This window comes from Microtus ochrogaster, unplaced genomic scaffold (assembly GCF_000317375.1).
Source record: "Microtus ochrogaster isolate Prairie Vole_2 unplaced genomic scaffold, MicOch1.0 UNK1, whole genome shotgun sequence".
Classification (NCBI taxonomy): Eukaryota; Metazoa; Chordata; class Mammalia; order Rodentia; family Cricetidae; genus Microtus; species Microtus ochrogaster.
Window position 1 is genome coordinate 29,799,428 of NW_004949099.1, and position 17,753 is coordinate 29,817,180.

Here is a 17,753-nt window from a genome sequence, read left to right on the forward strand (position 1 = left end):
CGGGGTTCAGTTCCCAGCACCCACATGGCAGCTCACAACTGTCTGAAGATCCAGTTCCAGGGGATCTGACACCTTCACACCAGTGCACATAAAATAAAGTAAATAAACAATAAAAAAAAAAACTTCACCGTGGACCCCGAATGCTGGAAAAGATTCCGTTCACTGACCCAAATGTGTTTCCCGGGAGCACCTGCCTGAGGGTCCTAACTGGTCTCAGAAAACACACTCCTTCTTTAATGGCTCGCATCTCTCAGCTGCTGCCTCCCTTTCTGGCCACCATCCTGGGCTCCTGTTGTCCTGCTCACTCCGAAGCATCAATGCATTCCACTGGACAGCCACTTTCTCCCACTCACTCTGCACTGAGGACCCCGGTTCCAGCACAGCCATGCATCTAGCTGCTCCGAAAACATCCCACTCCAATAGTTTACAGGGTCGTGGGTGTCCCCTGGTCCCAGTGCCATCTAACCAGGTCCCCCAGACACTCTGTATCTCTATGAAAAGTACCCTCACTTACCAAAGTCTGAGGGTGTCAAGCTGAATGTCACCCGACTGCACCTTTTCTCCTCGGCTTTCTGGGGCTCCCCTAGCCTGGCTTCTCTCTTTTGCTTTCCAGTGTATTTGACCAGGGTTTCTGCCAGACCCTGACTATGTGCCGGGGAAAGATGGCCAGGAGAATCAGCATTACTCTTTGAAGCTTTAGACGGGTCGGGAGGAGGCTTGCTGAGGACTTGGGTCTTCAGGCCCACCTGCCTCCCATCTCTTCTCGTCTGTCTGTGTCCTCCACTTTTCAAATTGCAGCTCTTTGCCGAGAACTTTCCTGGGAACTGACAGCCAACTTCCCCAGGTCTCTTCTTCAATATAGGACGCATTGTTGCTCAACCCAGAAATATGCAGGATCCCAGGTACAAAAGCCCCGGCTCTGATTCCAAGCCAGGGGACTCGGCTGCTCCTCGAGCTAAGTCCGGGCATGGGAATCCTGGAAGAGTTAGTGACCTTCTCCAGAACTCCTGGCAACCCTTCTGGCAGAGCTTGGACGGCACTATGAGGCTTCTAGCCTTTCCTAATGGCTCTGCTGCGGGGAGTCAGAGGGTTCCTGCAGATGGCGCTGTGGAGCAGGCTACAGGTTTAGCCATTTGGTGCGTATCAGTTTCAAGTTTTGCAAAAGGTAATCCAAGTTGCTGAGTAAGCCCCGTTGTCATAACTACAGATGCTGTGAGCCGATTGGCTGAGCGCTTCCACGTGCTGGAAGCAGGCGGGGAGAAAACCCGGAAGCTGGGAATGTTAAAGACGACTTAGCCCCAGGTTGGCGCCTTTTGTGAGGAGTCACATCTATACCCCATTCTTCCTGAGGTTCCTGAATCTGAAGTGAAAATTCCCCTATTTTCCTGTTTTCTGACAGATTTCCCCATCTTTAGGCTTCATTTTTCACATTTAAAAAGAACGCTACACTCCCACAGTCCCTAACCAGTCAAGGTCTAATGAAAGACTATTTGGTATTACAACTGGGTGCTATGGTATGGAACCACAGTTATGGCTGCACACGCCTATATCCCAACGCTCAGAAGCAGGCAGGAGGGTAGACAAAAGTTTGAGGCCAGTTTGTGTTACATGACGAGTTCCAGGCCAGCCAGAGGTACACAGTGAGAACCTATCTTTAAAAATCAAAGCTGGGCAGTGGTGGCACACACCTTTAATTCTAGCAGAATTAATTCAGGAGGGGCTGGTGGATCTCTGTGAGTTCGAGGCCAGCCTGGGCTACAAGAGCTAGTTCCAGGACAGGCTCCAAAGCTATAGAGAAACCCTGTCTCGAAAAATCAAAAATAAATAAATAATAATGATAAAAAGTCAAAACCGGAAACAGAGACTGGGAACCAGTCCTAATAATAAATCTCTGAAATGTCCACCACACATGGGTGAAATACGGGGTGTGCATTTAAAGACACATGAAGTACTGACACGTGCTGCATGGAGGGCTCCTGGTAATGAAAGGAGCCAGACTTAAGAGGCCTCATCCTGCAGGTTCTATTTATATGGAATGGCCAGAATAGGCAAGTCTCCAGACAGTCAGCTCCTGGTGACCAGGGATGAGAGGGGAGAAAGATGTGCTGTTAACTAGAGTGGGGTTTCCTTTTGGGTGATGCGAAGGTTCTGGGATTAGCTAGTGACAGCAACTGTACAGCACCGCAGATGTTCTAAAAACAAAACAAAACCACTTACCTGAACACTTACAATTTTATTTTGGCCAAGTATGAGACACACAGGAGGGTCTCTGTGAGTTGGAGGCCAGTCTGGTCTACACGGAAAGATCATATCAAATAACAAAATTATTTTGCACTGTTGGGCACTGAGCCCTAGGCCTTGTGCAAAACTCCAGGGAAACACAACTGTTGAACTACATCTCTGACCCTAAGTAATTTCTTATTTACTTATTTTTTATTTCTTATGTATACAATATTCTGTCTGTGTGTCTGCCTGCAGGCCAGAAGAGGGCATCAGATCTCATTTCAGATGGTTGTGAGCCACCATGTGGTATTTCATGTTGTATAAGCATCTGGGTAGTCGGAATAAAGATAAATAGAACTCCTAGGCTCTTCCGATCTAGATGATACTGTGTTTCATGTTGTATAAGCATCTGGGTAGTCAGAATAATGTCGTGGCATGCCTGATAGTTGCCGGGAATTGAACTCAGGACCTTTGGAAGAGCAGGCAAATGCTCTTTACCGCTGAGCCATCTCTCCAGCCCCCCTAAGTCATTTCTAAACTTTATGCTAAAAAAAAAGACCAATATTTGAACAAAGTTCTCTGTGCTGGGGCCCACCTTCACCAGATGTAACATCTTCCTAACTCTCTACAACTGAGGCACTCACATCATTTAGACTTACAAAGCCACAAGAACAAGGCAGCAGTTTCTGAGATATGAGGAAAGGCATGGAAGCCTGGTGATCTTATCTGCTGAAAGGGGAGAGGCAGGCCTGGAACCCTAGCAACCAACCAGGCAGAGCTCCCCTCCAATGAGACCAGGGAGGGGGCCTCTAAATGGCCTTGCCCTGCAGCCTTCCTTCCCAGCTGACTTCTGGGAATTTTGCTCTTCCACCCAACCTGAGCTGTGGCCTAGGAATGTCAAGGTTTCTCCATACTCTGAGCTGCTCGTGCTGGGTGTCCATCCTCACACTTAGCCCTTCTCTTCTCTTCCAGTGCGGTCTGCACCACTCTCTTACCCTCAGAGGTCTCACAGAGCCTTTTCATCTTTTTGCCTCTCTCTCCCAGCACAGGACTCTGTACTTGTCTGTGCTGCTGTGATGGGTTATTGTGAAGTGGAAGGGGAGGTGTGGCTAGCTTTCCTGTTCTTCAGTCAAACTGCATCTCTCTTTACTCTTTGTGTCATTATTTTCATGTATGTATGCACACTGCCTGTGTGCCCAGTGCCACAGGGCAACAGATCCCCTCCTTCCTGTGCTCCTTTGTGAGGATGTAGGGAACTGAACCTGACTACTGCCATGGCTGAGTCAGCGCTCCAGCCCCAGCATCCCTTGTAACAGCTGCCGCTTGTTCACCAGAGGGGAAAACCAATTAGTCTGCATCATAGCACATCTGCCTGGGCACATGCTAGCCTGCGACAAACAGCTTCTGACAGCTGGTTTACTTTGCCTTCATCTGATTCAATTTTCAAGCTAAACCTTAGAATGGCAATTGGCAATTAAGAGTTAATAATTTAGGACTTCATTTGGTGATTTCTAAGGCAAAGGTTAGAACCTCGATACTACACCATCTGTTATGGAAATGGCATTAAACATAAAAAGGTCCCATTCTTAACTGGGAGAGGAGATGAAGTTTTGCAAAGGACCAGGGTTAAGGGAATGAGTTGCAATGGGGCCACAAGCAGACAGATGTTTACATCCTCACAGGGATGCTAAGGTCAAATCCAAAGTTCCTAAGAGCCAGTGTGAGTGGTCAAGAATACATGATGCCCAAGGGACCTTTTTAATAAAAATGTTTTTATTAATTACCTAATATACAATATACTGTGAAACCTATTTGTACATCAGGTCTGAAGAATTCCATTAAACAGGGATGGGAGCCGGGTGGTGGGGGGGCACACCTTTAATCCCAGCACTCGGGAGGCAGTGGCAGGCAGATCTCTGTGAGTTCAAGGCCAGCCTGGTCTGCAAGAGCTAAATCCAGGACAGGCTCCAAAGCTACAGAGAAACCCTGGCTCAGAAAAAAAACAAAACAAAAACAGGGATGGGAGGTGGTGGTGCACATCTTTAATCCCAGCACTTGGGAGAGGAAGCAGGTGGATCTCTGTGAGTCTAAGGCCAATCTGGTCTACAGAGCCAGTTCCAGGACAGCCAAGGCTACCCAAAGAAACCCTTTCTCAAACAAAACAAAACCAGGGATGGGAGGTGGTGGTGCACACCTTTAATCCCAGCACTTGGGAGAAGCAGGTGGATCTCTGTGAGCCTAAGGCCAGTTTGGTATACAGAGCTAGTTTCAGGACAGCCGAGGCTACCCAAAGAAACCCTTTCTCAAAAAACAAACAACCCCCCCCCAAAAAAAAACCTCAAAGAATTCTATTAAAGAGGACCACCAGCCACTTATCCAAACAGTTTTATTTAGTCTAACAACTTTAGTTTGTATTTTTCTTATACAGGGTTTAGATGTACAGCCAAAGCTGCTCTCACACTCACATAAGCCAGGCTGCCTTGAATTTACAGTGGTCCTCCTGCCTCAGCATTACAAGTGCTAGGAATATATGTGTGTGTGTGTGCATACATATACATATTCTTACTGTGTGTGCCACTAGTGAATTTTTAGGTTTTGTTTTTTTTTGTTTTGTTTTGAGACATATACCCCAAGTTGTCCTGGAAACTACAAAGTAGACCAGGTTGACCTTGAACTTGATGACCCTCTCCAAACTCCCACATGTTAGGATTATAGTAGTGTACCACCACGATTAGTATAGGTGAATCTCTGGTGCTGAATGTATCATAACATAATTTATTAACGAAAAATGGGATGCAATATTATGCATTATGAGCGGATGAGAGGGGAGAGGCATAATTTGATTTTCAAATTACATCTTAAAATAGTGTTTAATAATCAGGACTTAATTTTTCCGTTAGGTTTTCATGTATATGCACATACATGCCACATGTGCAAAGGTACCAATGAAGCTGGAAGAGGGCCACAGATTCCTAGGAGCTGTTGTGAGCTGCCCGATGAGGGTGCTAAAAACTGAACTCGGGGTCCTCTGGAAGAGCAGCAAGCACACTAAGCTATTGAGCCATCTCTCTCTCCAGACTATTTCTTAAATTTTTTCTTATGTATGTGATATGTATATGTGAGTTCAAGTGAAGGTCAGAGGTCAACCCACAAGTTGTCCCAGGGATGGGACTCAGGTCGTAAGGCTTAGCACAAGTGACTTTATTTAATGAGCCACTTCACTACCCTGCCCTGTTTGGTTTTTCCTCTCTATGTAGTACAGGCTGGCCCTCACTTTCCATCCTCCTGCCTTAGTCTCCTGAGTGCCAGGATTACAGTGGGTACCACTATGTGTTGGTCGATTTAGTTTTTATTTTCTAAGGTAAATGTGTCACTGTTTAAACTATGACACTGTGATATCCATAAGAATGGCAGGTTCTTTCTTCATATGACAGTCGTATACCTTAATACCACTTTGTACAGGAAGAGAAAACATGATCGGTCTTTCCTCAGCAGGAGTGTGGAAAATTGGCTCTCAGCACCAACACACTGTACATCACTGGAAAAGCAAAATGCACTTTTAGGATCGTTTCCCATCAGCTGCTTTTTCTTTTCTTTAAAAAGATTTATTTATTATGTATACAGTATTCTGCCTTATGTGTGATTGCATACCAGAAGAGGGTACAGATGGTTGTGAGCCACCGACTTGAACTCAAGACCTCTGGACAACCGCTGAGCCATCTCTGCAGCTCCCAACAGTTACTTTTTCACATTAAGAATATGTCTACAACACTAATTGACTAAGATCAACTTGTGGGAGGGAGCTCACTGTACACAGTGCTTTTAGGGATGGAAGCACAAAGCAGTGCATAGAAAACTCCAGACAGCTGGCTTAAGACAGACTTAATTTCTCATGGTTTTCCCACAGCCAGTCATGGTATTTGTTTAACTTGTGGTCTTCAGGGTGCACCTGGAAGAAAAGAAACATATCAGCCATAGACACATTTAAAGGTTGGTGAGGGAGTTTACCATGATAATGTATCTGACTTAAATAGAGAACTTGAACCCAGTAGCAACCATGACTGTCTACAATTATGCCTTACATAACAGGAATCCTTCATTGTTTACAAAGTACTTTCCAGTTCAGAGCTACCCCAGCCCTGGAGCAGAAGGCAGCGATGCCATGAGTCAAGTGTTCGCTCCCTGGTTTCATGGACGGCTTTGGTAGTGAAGGAAGAGGACCGTGGCCCTGCAGCGTGGGTTTCTCCAGACCTCACGGATTTAATATGTTAGGGCAAGAGGGCAGTGTGCCCGGGTAGCCTCCAGTTGCAGGCTGCCATCAGAACACACCAGTTCTGGGCACAAATAATAGGACTCAGATGCCACCCTCCAGTATGAGATACGAGGAGATACTGGTCAACTAGACACTCTAAACCCGACCATTGCCTATGGAGCATACTGTTTCTGGAGTGTGTACAGGCATGAGACTCAGGCACCTTCTACCTTCAGGAAAAGTTGAAATTTTATTAGTTGCGCCTATGAGGCATGCCTATGAAGGTCAGAGTAGAAATTAGAGTTACTTCTTCATTTTCACCCTTATGTGGGTTCCAGGGATGGAGCACAGGCTGCCAGGCTTGTGAAACACATTTACCCACTAAGCCATGTCTCTGGTCTATCTTCCACTTTTTGTTTGGGAAAGGCTCTCTCACTGGCCTGGAACTTACCACACAGGCCAGGCTATCTCATCTACGACCTTTGACTGTGCCATCAGGGAGCTTCCAGGCACCCTCTTGTTTCTGACCCCACAGTGCTGGGACTGCAGTTGCATGCCGCCATGCCTGGCTTTTACCTAAGTTATGGGGATCTGAATTTGTTCTTCATGGCAAGCACTTTACCAGCTGAGCCATCTCTTCCCAGCACTAGGGGCTCCTTTTAACAGGAAGAAACCCTGTCAGTGTTAGAGACAGAACACGCCAGGAAAAGACAGCAATAGGGTCAGGAGTGACAGACTGCTCAAGTCAGCAGAGACCACAGCAAAGGGACTTGGGCGGGACCTGAGGAGTCCCTCCTACAGTTTATAACCTCATGCCCCTGCTGCTCCTTAAACTGAGGGCAAATCCGGTAGGGACTACAGCAGGGCTCCTGTCTCATCTGTCTTGGACACACTCGTGGACTTCTTTGGCCCTGGAGGCAGATGTGCTGGACATGCTATGGCTGGCAGTGGGCTTACCTGCTTCCACTCATTGACACAAAAGATCCGGTACGAGTCGTTGCCGTATTTACCAATCCCGTGAAGCTCAATCGGATACCTCCATTGCTTCGTCAGATATTCATCTGAAGATACACACCCCACACATGTGGTCAGCCCCAGGGAAGACTTGTAACGGGGCAGGATGACCCCTCCCTCAGGACCAGGATCCTTATCACTTGCCTCCTCCTAACCACTCTCTTTGCTTTGCCAGCTAGCCAGAGGAAATGACTTCCTGCTTCTATGCAGAGGGCTACTTTGGTGTTGGGCAAAGATTTATGGTTTAGGTCAGCAGGAGTCTGTGGAATGGGGCAAGCAGGCTGTTTTAAATGTCTTTAGTGCTTGAGCTAAATGATCTCAATTAATAGAGCATCCGGGGGCATTAAAGTTTAAGGTGTGGCTGCCTTCAGTGGGCACAATTTGCTTCTTCCTTTGGGGCCACGGGAACATACCTGAAAACTTGACAATGGTTTTTGCACGGAGATCATAGAGACCGAGAGGCTTAAGAAGTTCTGACACGTCCCTCCAGTCAGCAGTTCGGGCCACCTCGGCTGAAGGGTACTTCTCTAGAAACTCCCAAAGCACAGGGATGGCCATCTTGCCTGGCAAGCAAACCACAGCAGACATGTCTGGGAAGGGCTGACTTTGTGTCCAGGTAGTTCTTCATCTGGGGACTTCAGGCAGGGGCTTCCTTGTTACAGCTTTCTTGTTAAGCACGCTGGGAAGGTTCCACGGACCCCAGCCTTGCTTGTTAATACTGTCAAATCATGACCTGAACCAGTAGCCACTTACAGAGTCAAATACCAACACTGTTAATCTCCTTGATTACCAGTCCAAATTATACCAAAATGAGCCTATTTTTTAAGTAATCAGATCACCAGATTACCACTATATGCATTCAATGAATACAAGCTGAATAGAAGGCGGGAAAATATTAACTGCTCCTTCACTGAAGACCCAAGCTAATCTAGAAGTAGGAAACCAATGACCACCTGGCCCTCAGTATTAAAAAGGATGCTGGCTGTCATTCAGTCTAATGTTCCCATAGGTGAAGAGTTTTGTGGGCTAAAAGGGAAAGGCCTTGTCCAACATCATAAACTCAAAACGGACCTTGAACTTGGGCCTCTTAACCAGTTTGGTTCTCTCCCTCCTCACCAGGACACAGATGACAATGACCCACAAACCTGAGGTCCGATTGAGAAATATAGTCGCAATGAGGAGCTTCCAGGGATCATGGAAAAGTGTTTCTTGAACAAGATTAAAAGGTGACCGAGGAGGAGTCCATTTCTTGAAGGCTTTTCGTCGTGGGGGGCTAAGAGCTACAGAAACATAGGGGTGTCAAAGTTGTACTCATGAAAGACTTGGGTTGCCCCCCTCCATACTGCTTGGGGAAGGGTGGGTACCTTCTTTGTTGTACTTGCTGGAAAAATACAGGCTTGTTTTCCTTTTTTCTACTTGTGTTCGTGGGCTGCTGTCTTCTGAAAAGAAAAAGCAGTTTAGAGAATCTGTGTTTATGGAAGGGTGAGGCAGAATAGAGTTTGTGGTTAGCCTGGGTTACATAATAAGCACTTACACAAATTAGTCTACTTCTCCTAAACACCCGGGCAGCTGGGCCTTATCTATCTTATCTCCTTCCCTTTATATATAAGGAGATTGAGGCACAGAGATGCTAAACAAGCCCCAGGGCACTCAGCTAGTGTGAGAGCAACAGCGGAAAGCCAGGCAGTCTAGCTCAAGGGCCTGTGCCCTTTACTGATGCCCTGTGACTTACATGGCCAACTCACAGTAGGGGAAACTGCAACAGTGTGAATATACTAGTCTATTTGTATGATATGGCCATTAAAATGCTTTTGAGATTCTATCATGAATATTTTCCACTGACATTTACTTCTAAATGAAAAAAAGTCAAGATTCTAAAAATGATCCCAATTTTATAAACATGGACTCATATGTCTATGTATGAACACACACACATACACACACACACACACACACACACACTGAGAATAGAATTAAATGGTACAGTGGTTGTTAGAAAGACTGTTCAAGGTTCTGCGGCTGTATTTACCAAAAAGGCGGATCCAGGAGAGGCTGAGGAAGAGATGTGAGCTCAAAGCCCAGCCTGGCTTCTGTTTCAAAAAACCAAACTAGGGCTGGAGAGATGGCTCAACAGCTAAGACTACTTACTTGCTGCTCTTTCAGAAGGCCAGAGTTCAGTTCCTAGTACCAATGTTGAGTGGCTCACAACTGCCTGTAACTCCAGCTTCAGGGGACCTAATATCCTCTTCTGGCCTCTGTGGGTACCCACACACATGTGGAATTCGCACTCACCCACATCAATACAAAATAAAAATCTTAGCCAATGTGATCAGACCTCTGGAGTTTCTACAACTGTCACTTAGTTTAAATGGTCATACTTCATACTCCTTTGGCTACACCCTCTGAGCATCAGTTAATAACATCTTACTTACATTTGTATGTTAAAAAAATGTCTTTTTTCACTTCCCATTTTTACCCCACAGTTATTATTTTGTTATTGTTTTGATACAGTGTCTCATGTAGTCCAGGCTCACCTCAATCTGCCACGTAGCTGAGGATGGCCTTGAACTCCTGATCTTTCTACACCTAACGCCCAAGTGCTTGATTACAGACATGTAACACCATACAGCTACCCTGTATTATTTATTTTTCATTTATGTGGGGAGGCCAGTAGAGGGCATCAGATCCCTTGGAGCTGGAGTCACAGGCAGTTAGGAGCTACGAGACATGGGTGCTGGGAACTGAACTCACGTCCTCTGGAAGAGCAGGAATTGTTCTTAACTGCTGAGTCATCCCACTAGCTAGCTGCCTTCTCTTGTCTTGATGTGAAAAAATGAGACTAGTTAGGCTTATTCCTTAGATTTTCAGAAACTAAGGCTTAACAATTAAATAGTTGCCAGAAAATGATACTGGGGTTGACTAAACACCGCAACAAACATCCAGGTCTCCACATAATGATGTCTGTGCCTTCTGCTACTCTAGTCTGGGCAGGTAAAGCCCAGAAAAAACTATGAAACAGAACAAAGGAAGCTGATCTTATGGAAACCTGATATTCTTCATGGGTTCCCACACATCACTACCCAGCCTCCTTTACTGTTGTCTTGATATTTCTAGCCAAGCAATTATTGTTCCACTGGGCACCTGGTAACCCAATGGTACTTCCCCTTACACTGAGAACTAGATTTCATTTTTTTTTAATTTATTTATTTATTAAAGATTTCCGTCTCTTCCCTGCACCGCCTCCCATTTCCCTCCCCCTCTCCCAATCAAGTCCCCCTCCCTCCTCAGCCCGAAGAGCACTTAGGGTTCCCTGACCTGTGGGAAGTCCAAGGAACCCCCACCTCCATCCAGGTCTAGTAAGTTGAGCATCCAAACTGCCTAGGCTCCTACAAAGCCAGTACGTGCAGTGGGATCAAAAACCCATTGCCATTGTTCTTGAGTTCTCAGTAGTCCTTATTGTCCGCTATGGAGGAGCTGAATATATCCATATTTGTCAAGGGGGGATGCTTCTAATATTTAACCTGCCCATTATAATAGCATATTCATATGACCCGATGCTTCCTTTATGAAGCTCAAAGGACAGACTGAGGAGTCTCATCCATCCCCTAGGTACAAGTGGCACCCCCTGTTAAAGACACGGCAGTCCCAGGCACAGAGAAGGTGCACCACCATTATGGAGAGGACAGAAATGCAAGCAGAAATCAAGTGTTACCCTGGTTCCACCAATCTGTGCAGCCTGTTTCCCCAACGGAGTCTCAGTAAAATTAAAATTACTGTTCTTTAAGGGAGTTATTCATTATTGCTGCTGTGGCATAATGAATAACCCAGAGATGCTCAGATCTTTTTATCTATTATTCACTGAGGCATTGTATAGGCAAAACTGCCAAGCCCCGACTCTGTGGGAAAAGCACAGAACAAATAATACATGAACTAAGCAATTACACTTTTGAATTATTGAGAGCTCCCAGGCCTTTTAGAGAAGCATCAGGCCGTAACAGGAGATAAAAAGATTGTGATATAAGATGGGATTAAATTGGAGTCACACATCAGCAGTACAGGAGGGGCGGGAGGATGCTGACCACTCTTGGTCAGTTTATGTATAAAAGGAGTCTTACTTACATTCTTCAGAGAAGCCTTTTAATTTTCCTTACAGTCTAGAGATTGCTGTCTAGAAAGAGGAAGGCAAGTGGAGAAAGCTCCGCCTCCCAGCTGCTGCCCAGGAGAGGTGGGAGCAGCCATGTCCTGCCACTGTCCTGCCTTTGCTGGGCACCGGTGGTTGTAGCCAGCCGCGTCCCTCTCTGCCATAATAAGGGCTCGATGACCAGCTAGCTCAAAGACCAGTTAGGGAAGGTGATGTGGCTCAGCCTGATAGAGTGCTTGCCTACTATGCATCAGGCCTGGGGCCCATGCCCAGCACTGCATTAAAATAGTAGCATCGGGACACATGCCTTTTAAATCCTAGCACCCACCAGGCAGAGACAAGAAGATACAATTTCAAAGTTATCTTCAGCTACAGTGAGACCCAAGTTAGCCTGGGAGTCATGGAACCCTGTGCCCAAAAATCCCTTAGAGAGGGCAGAGTTGGGATCAACTGGGAGAACGTATCTGGCCCTTCTTCACTACAGTCTCTATCTCACCTACACCCAGGGAAAGGAGTACAAGCTCCGGGAAGGTAAACTGGTTACCACAGAGCTAACAGCACTTTCATGTACCTCGGAGTGTGTCAGAAGTAAGGCGTTTCTTGGCTTGGGAGCAGCCGGGCATTTCAGAGTCACCCTGTAAAACGTCGATATGCAAATGCGCCTCCCCCTCTCGGTCTCCCTTCGATCTGATTTCCTCTGCTTCTAAAAAAATTTGCTCACGGTTCGTATCACCTGCTTCTTCCGTTGAATGCAATTTGTTTGTGATGCCAGAAGCTACTTGCGTGGGATGAAGATCTGACCCTGCACTCGGTGGCTTTTCTGTACCCAGGCCCTTCTCTTCCCCAGCCACGCTGACAGTCCCTTGGCTGGAGCAGGCATCTGCAGGGCACAGACATTCCGGTGGAACCAGCTCACTTTCAGCGCCTGCTTTCTGAACCACAGATTCTCTTTTTCTGGTACTTCGTGCAGAATCCGAGAGACTCTTCCTGCACCTTTGTTTGGTTTTCTCACTTCCAATTCCTTTCAAAACAGCCGCCTTTCTTTTGGGCTTTCTGGAGTTGGACAGTCTGCTGCTACCTGGGGTCTCTGAATTACCACTGGGTGAAGGCAACACATGGGTTTGCAACTTGCTTCGTGTCCTGAGGTTGTGGTGTGAGATGCTGCTTTCCTCTGGCTGCTGTGACTGCTGCGACGTCAGAGCTACCAAGCTTTGCTCTTTATAATCGGATCTGATGTCCCCTTTAGAAGGCACAGTAAAATCAAAATCTTCAGGCTTAAGAAAAGTCTCTCCATTTTTGAGAAGATAATTAGCAAGTGAACGCTTCGATCTGAACTTCAGTCCTTGTGGGCTAAAAAAAAGAAAAGAAAAGAAAGGAAACTTAAGCTAATAAATAGGAGTGACTTTTAAAAAGAACTGAACCACATTTCAGATTTCCAATTAATAGTTTCTAAATGTCACCAAAGCTGTTTGCCATTTTAAAGTAACAAAAAGTGATCAATGACCCTTTTTCAATAGATTTCTCTATGACAATATAAAATCAACATACAAATATAGCTTAAATCAAGCCGGGCGATGGTGGCGCACGCCTTTAATCCCAGCACTCGGGAGGCAGAGGCAGGCGGATCTCTGTGAGTTCGAGACCAGCCTGGTCTACAGAGCTAGTTCCAGGACAGGCTCCAAAGCCACAGAGAAACCCTGTCTCGAAAAACCAAAAAAAAAAAAAAAAAAAAAAAAAAAAAAAAATATATATATATATATATATATATATATATAGATTAAATCCAAATGTATCATTAGCCATTGGGAGCAGGATCAACAACATGTATATGTGACTGTTCTCAAATCACTTGATAAAGCTAACCAGTGACACTGAGGGAACAATAATGGTTTATAACAAGTTTTTAAAAATGTATGTGAGTGTGGCGTATGTGTGTGTGTCTGAGCGTTTTCATGTGTACCTGTGCATGTGGAAGCCTAAAGTTAAAACTAGGTGTCTGTGCTCACTCTCCACTTTGAGACAGTCTTTCTCAATGAACCCGGAGCTCACCAATCCCAGTTAGTCTAGCTGGTCAGCTTTCCCTGAGGATCCATTCTCTGGCCCTGAGGGCTGGGGTTACAGGCAGCTGCTACACCTACTCAGCCTTTTAGATGGGTTCTGGGGATCTGAACCCAGGTCTCATGCTTGCTTGGCAAGTGCCTTATTCCCTGAGCCATTCCCCAGTTCATAAACCCAAGATTCTTATTAATGTTCCTATTACGGACAAAACCCACTGGGCTGTACTTGTTTCCTCCTGAGTGCTCACCTGATGAAGTATACGTCATATCTGCCTGCAGTTTTCCCAGACAGCCTTTGCTTCACAATTCTCTCCCATCCACACACGAGGGGCTCCTGGCGTTCTGTTTCTGCAGGACCGTTAAACTGAGTAGCAGCAGCAGGTTCCTGGGGAAGGGGGCTACCCTCGCTGCTTATCACCGGTTCCTTTCCGTCTTCTGTTCTTCCCAGTCCAGCGGCTACATCCTCCTTGCTGGAAAAACAAAGCCCAAGTGATGAACTCATTTCAAATATCTTTTATGCCAGGTGGTGGCGGCGGCGGCGGCACACACCTTTAATCCCAGCACTTGGGAGGCAGAGTCAGGCAGATCTCAGTGAGTTTGAGGCCAGCCTGGTCTACAGAGTGAGATCTAAAGGACTCTCTGCACATTAACAGTTGAAGAAGATAACATTTTTTTTTAATTGCTTGGTAATCATGCAGTAGGGCTACTATAAAAGGTTTCTGATAACAGCTGGTACCTGACATTCACCTGAGATCAGCACCGCTTTAAACCGATTGGCCCTCTCCTGCCAACAAGTAAGAAGAGCACTTCACAGATGTGTGCAACTTTCATAAAACAGTGTTAACCCCGCCCCACCCCACCCTGCCCCCAGGCACATGACTTCTGGCAAGAACTTCCAAATCTTTTGCTCTTTATTCTCATCACTTTGTGAGGTTAAAACTTAGTCTTATTGACAAATTGTGTGATAATGAAATCCAATCACTTGCAGAACTAATACCAGAACCCATGCCTGCAGAACTGTGATCAAGTACTTCTCCCCATGCTTTTATGGGGGGGATACCTACAAAACCTTCAGTACAGTGTATCGCTCCCCCCTTTAGAGGAGGATATGGGCACCATGACCAGGCAGGTGCTGAGGCCAGAGGGGGCTGGAGCCCTTGGAGCTGGGTTACAGGTGGTTGTGTGCCTGGGCTGTGGGTGCTGGGAACAAACCCAGGTCCCATGGAAGAGCAGTAAGGGCTCTTAACCACTGAGCTCTATCTCCAGCCTTGAGAACAGGGTATCTTAATCACTAAACTATACATTTTAAAAGGAGAGGGAGGGTCTGGAGAGATGGCTCAGTGGTGACGAGCATATTCCAGAGGACTCCAGTTCAGTCCCAGCAGCCACATCAGGCAGCTCCTCACAGCCTGCAACTCTAGGTTCAGCGAATCTGACCCTCTCCTCTGGTCTCCACCAACACCTGTGTACATATTCAAAGACACACGTGAATAAAAATAAATCTTTAAAAAAGAAAGTGAATGAGTCTCTAGGGAGACCATTTAACCTAATCTGCCTCCTTTAAACAGGGAAACTAAGCAAGAACTAATGACTGACCACGGTTAGAACAACGGCACCTGATGGAATTTGGGGTTAATAGCAGTTAGAATTTTTTTTTTTTTTTAAGCTTTTTGAGACAGGGATTCTCCGAGTATCTCTGGCTGTCCTGGAACTCGCTCTGTAGACCAGGCTGGTCTTGGGTCTCGAACTCACAGAGGCCTGCCTCTGCCTCCCTGAGTGCTGGGATTAAAGTCGTGCACCACCACTGCCTGGCTCAGCTAGAAAGATCTTAGAGAGAGTAACTGAAATATGGAGGAATCACCACAAACTCCTAGGTTAACAAACTGGGTGGAAAAGCCAGCTCTGCCATTTATTATCAGCTGACCTTCCAAGAGAAAGACTCTTTGGGCTCAAAATCTCCTTTCTCCATCTGTTAAAAGGAATAATTTTTTAAAAAAGGTTTTGTTTTGCTGCTGTTGTTTGCTTTTAAGACAGAATCTTATGCACCCCAGGCTGGCCTTGAACCCACCACGTACCAGAGACTCATCTTCTACTTCTGATCCTCCTGCCTCCACTGGCCTGCACCACCACGTCAGGGTATTCGGTGCTGCCGATCCAACCCACGGCTTCGTGTATACTAGGTAAGCACTCTACCAAGTTAGTTAAATGCCCAGACCTCAAGACTGTTTTGAGCGGCCAACATTTGAGACATGCAAATTTTAGCCCCGATACAATAGCTGCTTCCTTTGCGACTTTTCCTACGACCGTTTCTGAGCCTCCCACTTCCGACCCAGGCTAACCTGCTTGCATCACAAAACATCCCTTGTCCTCCAAGCTCCCCGGTCAATTCGGCCAAGGAATCGGGGACGGGGACACCCAACGGTTCCCACAGTGGGGTAGAAACACCCACACAAGAGCGATTCTCCTGTTTCCATTCTACAGATGGTGAAACTGAGGCTCGAGAGGGGTTAACAACTTGCCAGAGGTCCCAAGGCGGGTCTGGAACTAGGCTCTCTCTGGGGGTGCTGGAGGGGGCTGAGCTGTCCCCAAGGTTTGGGGTCTCCATCCTTGCTGCTCTGGTCCACCGAGCTGCAGCTGCAGCTCCAGGCCGAGAGGCGGGGTGGAACTTGAACACAGCACAAAACACTGGGCGGAATCCAAAGACGGACGGGAGAATCCGTCAGTCCCCACTGCTGCTTTCCCGCCAGCCGCCATGGCCAGGGCCCCGCCAATCAAACCCTCCGGTTTGGCTAAACGCCCCACCCCACCCATCTTCCGTGACAGGTCACCAGCGTCATACTTCCGCTTTTGCCTCCTGCGTCCGCGTCCTGCGTCCCTGCGCGCTGCGCGCTTCAGCGGAGGAGCCAGCCTCTCTTTTGGACTTGCGCACTTGGAGCTCTGTGAACTCACGCGCGGCCCATTGCGCATGTGCGTTGCTAAGGGTATCGCAGGTAGCCAGAGTGGTTTGCTAAGAGAAGCCTGTTGCTGTGTCAGGGAGGAGGGGCCCGAGGCGTGAGGGAAGCCGCGATGAGGGCTGTGTTGACGTGGAGAGACAAAGTGGAGCAGTGGTGAGGAGCGGGACGCTCGGGGATGGTGGGGGAGGCGGCGGGAGCCGGCGTGTTGCTATGGCAACGGGCCTGCGGCCTGGGCCCAGCATTCTGATGCTGCACCTTCAACTCCCCAAAGGTCTTTGAAACAGAGATTCCTGGAGTGGGCTTGGGGACCACCTGAGGGTGGCGGTCTGCTGGAGCGGTTTATAAGTCCTCACCGTCTAGTCTTGCTCCTCTCTTCTCAAAATCCCGCCGAACTTTTCTCACCAGCATGTTTTCTAAACTTCCTAACCTTTGATACATTTTCCAAGTGCCCAAATTTTGGTTACGTGATATATTTTTAGGTTTCTTCACTTGTTTTTTTTTGTTGTTGTTGTTTTTTCTAGACAGGGTTTCTCTGTGGCTTTGGAGCCTGTCCTGGAACTATCTCTTGTAGACCAGGCTGGTCTCGAACTCATAGAGATCTGCCTCCCTCTGCCTCCCGAGTGCTGGAATTAAAGGCGTGCACCACCACTGCCCGGCTTCTTCACTTGTTTTTTGAGATAAGGTCTCACTTTAAAGCTCTAGCTGACCAGCAATTCACTATGTTGACCAGACTGGCATTGATCTCACAGTGATCTTTCTGCTTCTGCCTCCCCAGTACTGGGATTAAAGGAGTGCGCCACCATGTTTAGCCTACCGCACTTTTATTTAAACATGGTTTTATGCAGAAAATTATTCCATATATGAAAAATCATTATCATTTGTCCCAAGTGCAATAACTATAACGTTTGAGCAGAGACAAACGTAACAGTGTGAGTAGCTTGCATCTAGGTACTGTATAAAGGGAGTGTTTCTGCCTGAGCTGAACTGTGTACGCTGATCCACTGTTAAAAGAGAGTGTTTTTGAGCCGGGCGGTGGTGGCGCACGCCTTTAATCCCAGCACTCGGGAGGCAGAGGCAGGCGGATCTCTGTGAATTCGAGGCCAGCCTGGTCT

At 46.9% G+C, this 17,753-nt stretch overlaps 3 protein-coding genes across 7 annotated transcripts in view; 1 reads left to right on the forward strand and 2 right to left on the reverse strand.

Annotated features, from left to right (window-relative positions):
- The window catches only part of Efcab12 (EF-hand calcium binding domain 12), a 21,390-nt gene extending 20,317 nt beyond the window's left edge, over nucleotides 1-1,073 (reverse strand). Inside the window, exon 1 of the mRNA XM_005365051.2 lies at nucleotides 515-1,073. Within this exon, the coding sequence (XP_005365108.1) occupies nucleotides 515-869 (355 nt within the window). The 5' untranslated portion in view covers nucleotides 870-1,073. The remainder of the gene's footprint in view (nucleotides 1-514) is intronic.
- A 3,519-nt stretch (nucleotides 1,074-4,592) lies between these two features.
- Mbd4 (methyl-CpG binding domain 4, DNA glycosylase) lies at nucleotides 4,593-16,478 on the reverse strand. Of its 3 annotated transcripts, none has more exons than XM_026788313.1 (8): nucleotides 16,207-16,478; nucleotides 13,936-14,157; nucleotides 12,202-12,980; nucleotides 8,854-8,925; nucleotides 8,635-8,769; nucleotides 7,903-8,052; nucleotides 7,433-7,536; nucleotides 4,593-6,172 (listed from the first exon to the last, which is right to left on the reverse strand). In XM_026788313.1, the coding sequence occupies exons 1-8, from the start codon at nucleotides 16,290-16,292 to the stop codon at nucleotides 6,095-6,097; spliced, it is 1,626 nt and encodes a 541-aa protein (XP_026644114.1). In that variant the 5' UTR covers nucleotides 16,293-16,478; the 3' UTR covers nucleotides 4,593-6,094. The 3 variants fall into 3 exon arrangements, with proteins under 3 accessions (XP_026644114.1, XP_005365113.1, XP_026644115.1); XM_005365056.2 differs by having other exon boundaries at nucleotides 8,854-8,928; nucleotides 16,207-16,477; XM_026788314.1 differs by lacking the exon at nucleotides 16,207-16,478 and adding an exon at nucleotides 16,027-16,196 and having other exon boundaries at nucleotides 8,854-8,928.
- Nucleotides 16,479-16,647: 169 nt separating this feature from the next.
- Ift122 (intraflagellar transport 122) overlaps nucleotides 16,648-17,753 on the forward strand; it is a 75,816-nt gene continuing 74,710 nt past the window's right edge. For all 3 annotated transcript variants that reach the window (XM_005365052.2, XM_026788197.1, XM_005365054.2), the window contains exon 1: nucleotides 16,648-16,794. In XM_005365052.2, the coding sequence (XP_005365109.1) occupies nucleotides 16,754-16,794 (41 nt within the window). In that variant the 5' untranslated portion in view covers nucleotides 16,648-16,753. The remainder of the gene's footprint in view (nucleotides 16,795-17,753) is intronic.

Coding starts and splice junctions, on each gene's coding strand:
- Mbd4 (XM_005365056.2), bottom strand. CDS start 16,292: ATGGAGACCCCAAACCTTGGGGACAGCTCAGCCCCCTCCAGCACCCCC. Junction 8,770..8,853: donor CAGCAAGTACAACAAAGAAG/GTACCCACCCTT, acceptor ATGTTTCTGTAG/CTCTTAGCCCCCCACGACGA. Junction 6,173..7,432: donor GTGTCAATGAGTGGAAGCAG/GTAAGCCCACTG, acceptor CTTTTCTTCCAG/GTGCACCCTGAAGACCACAA.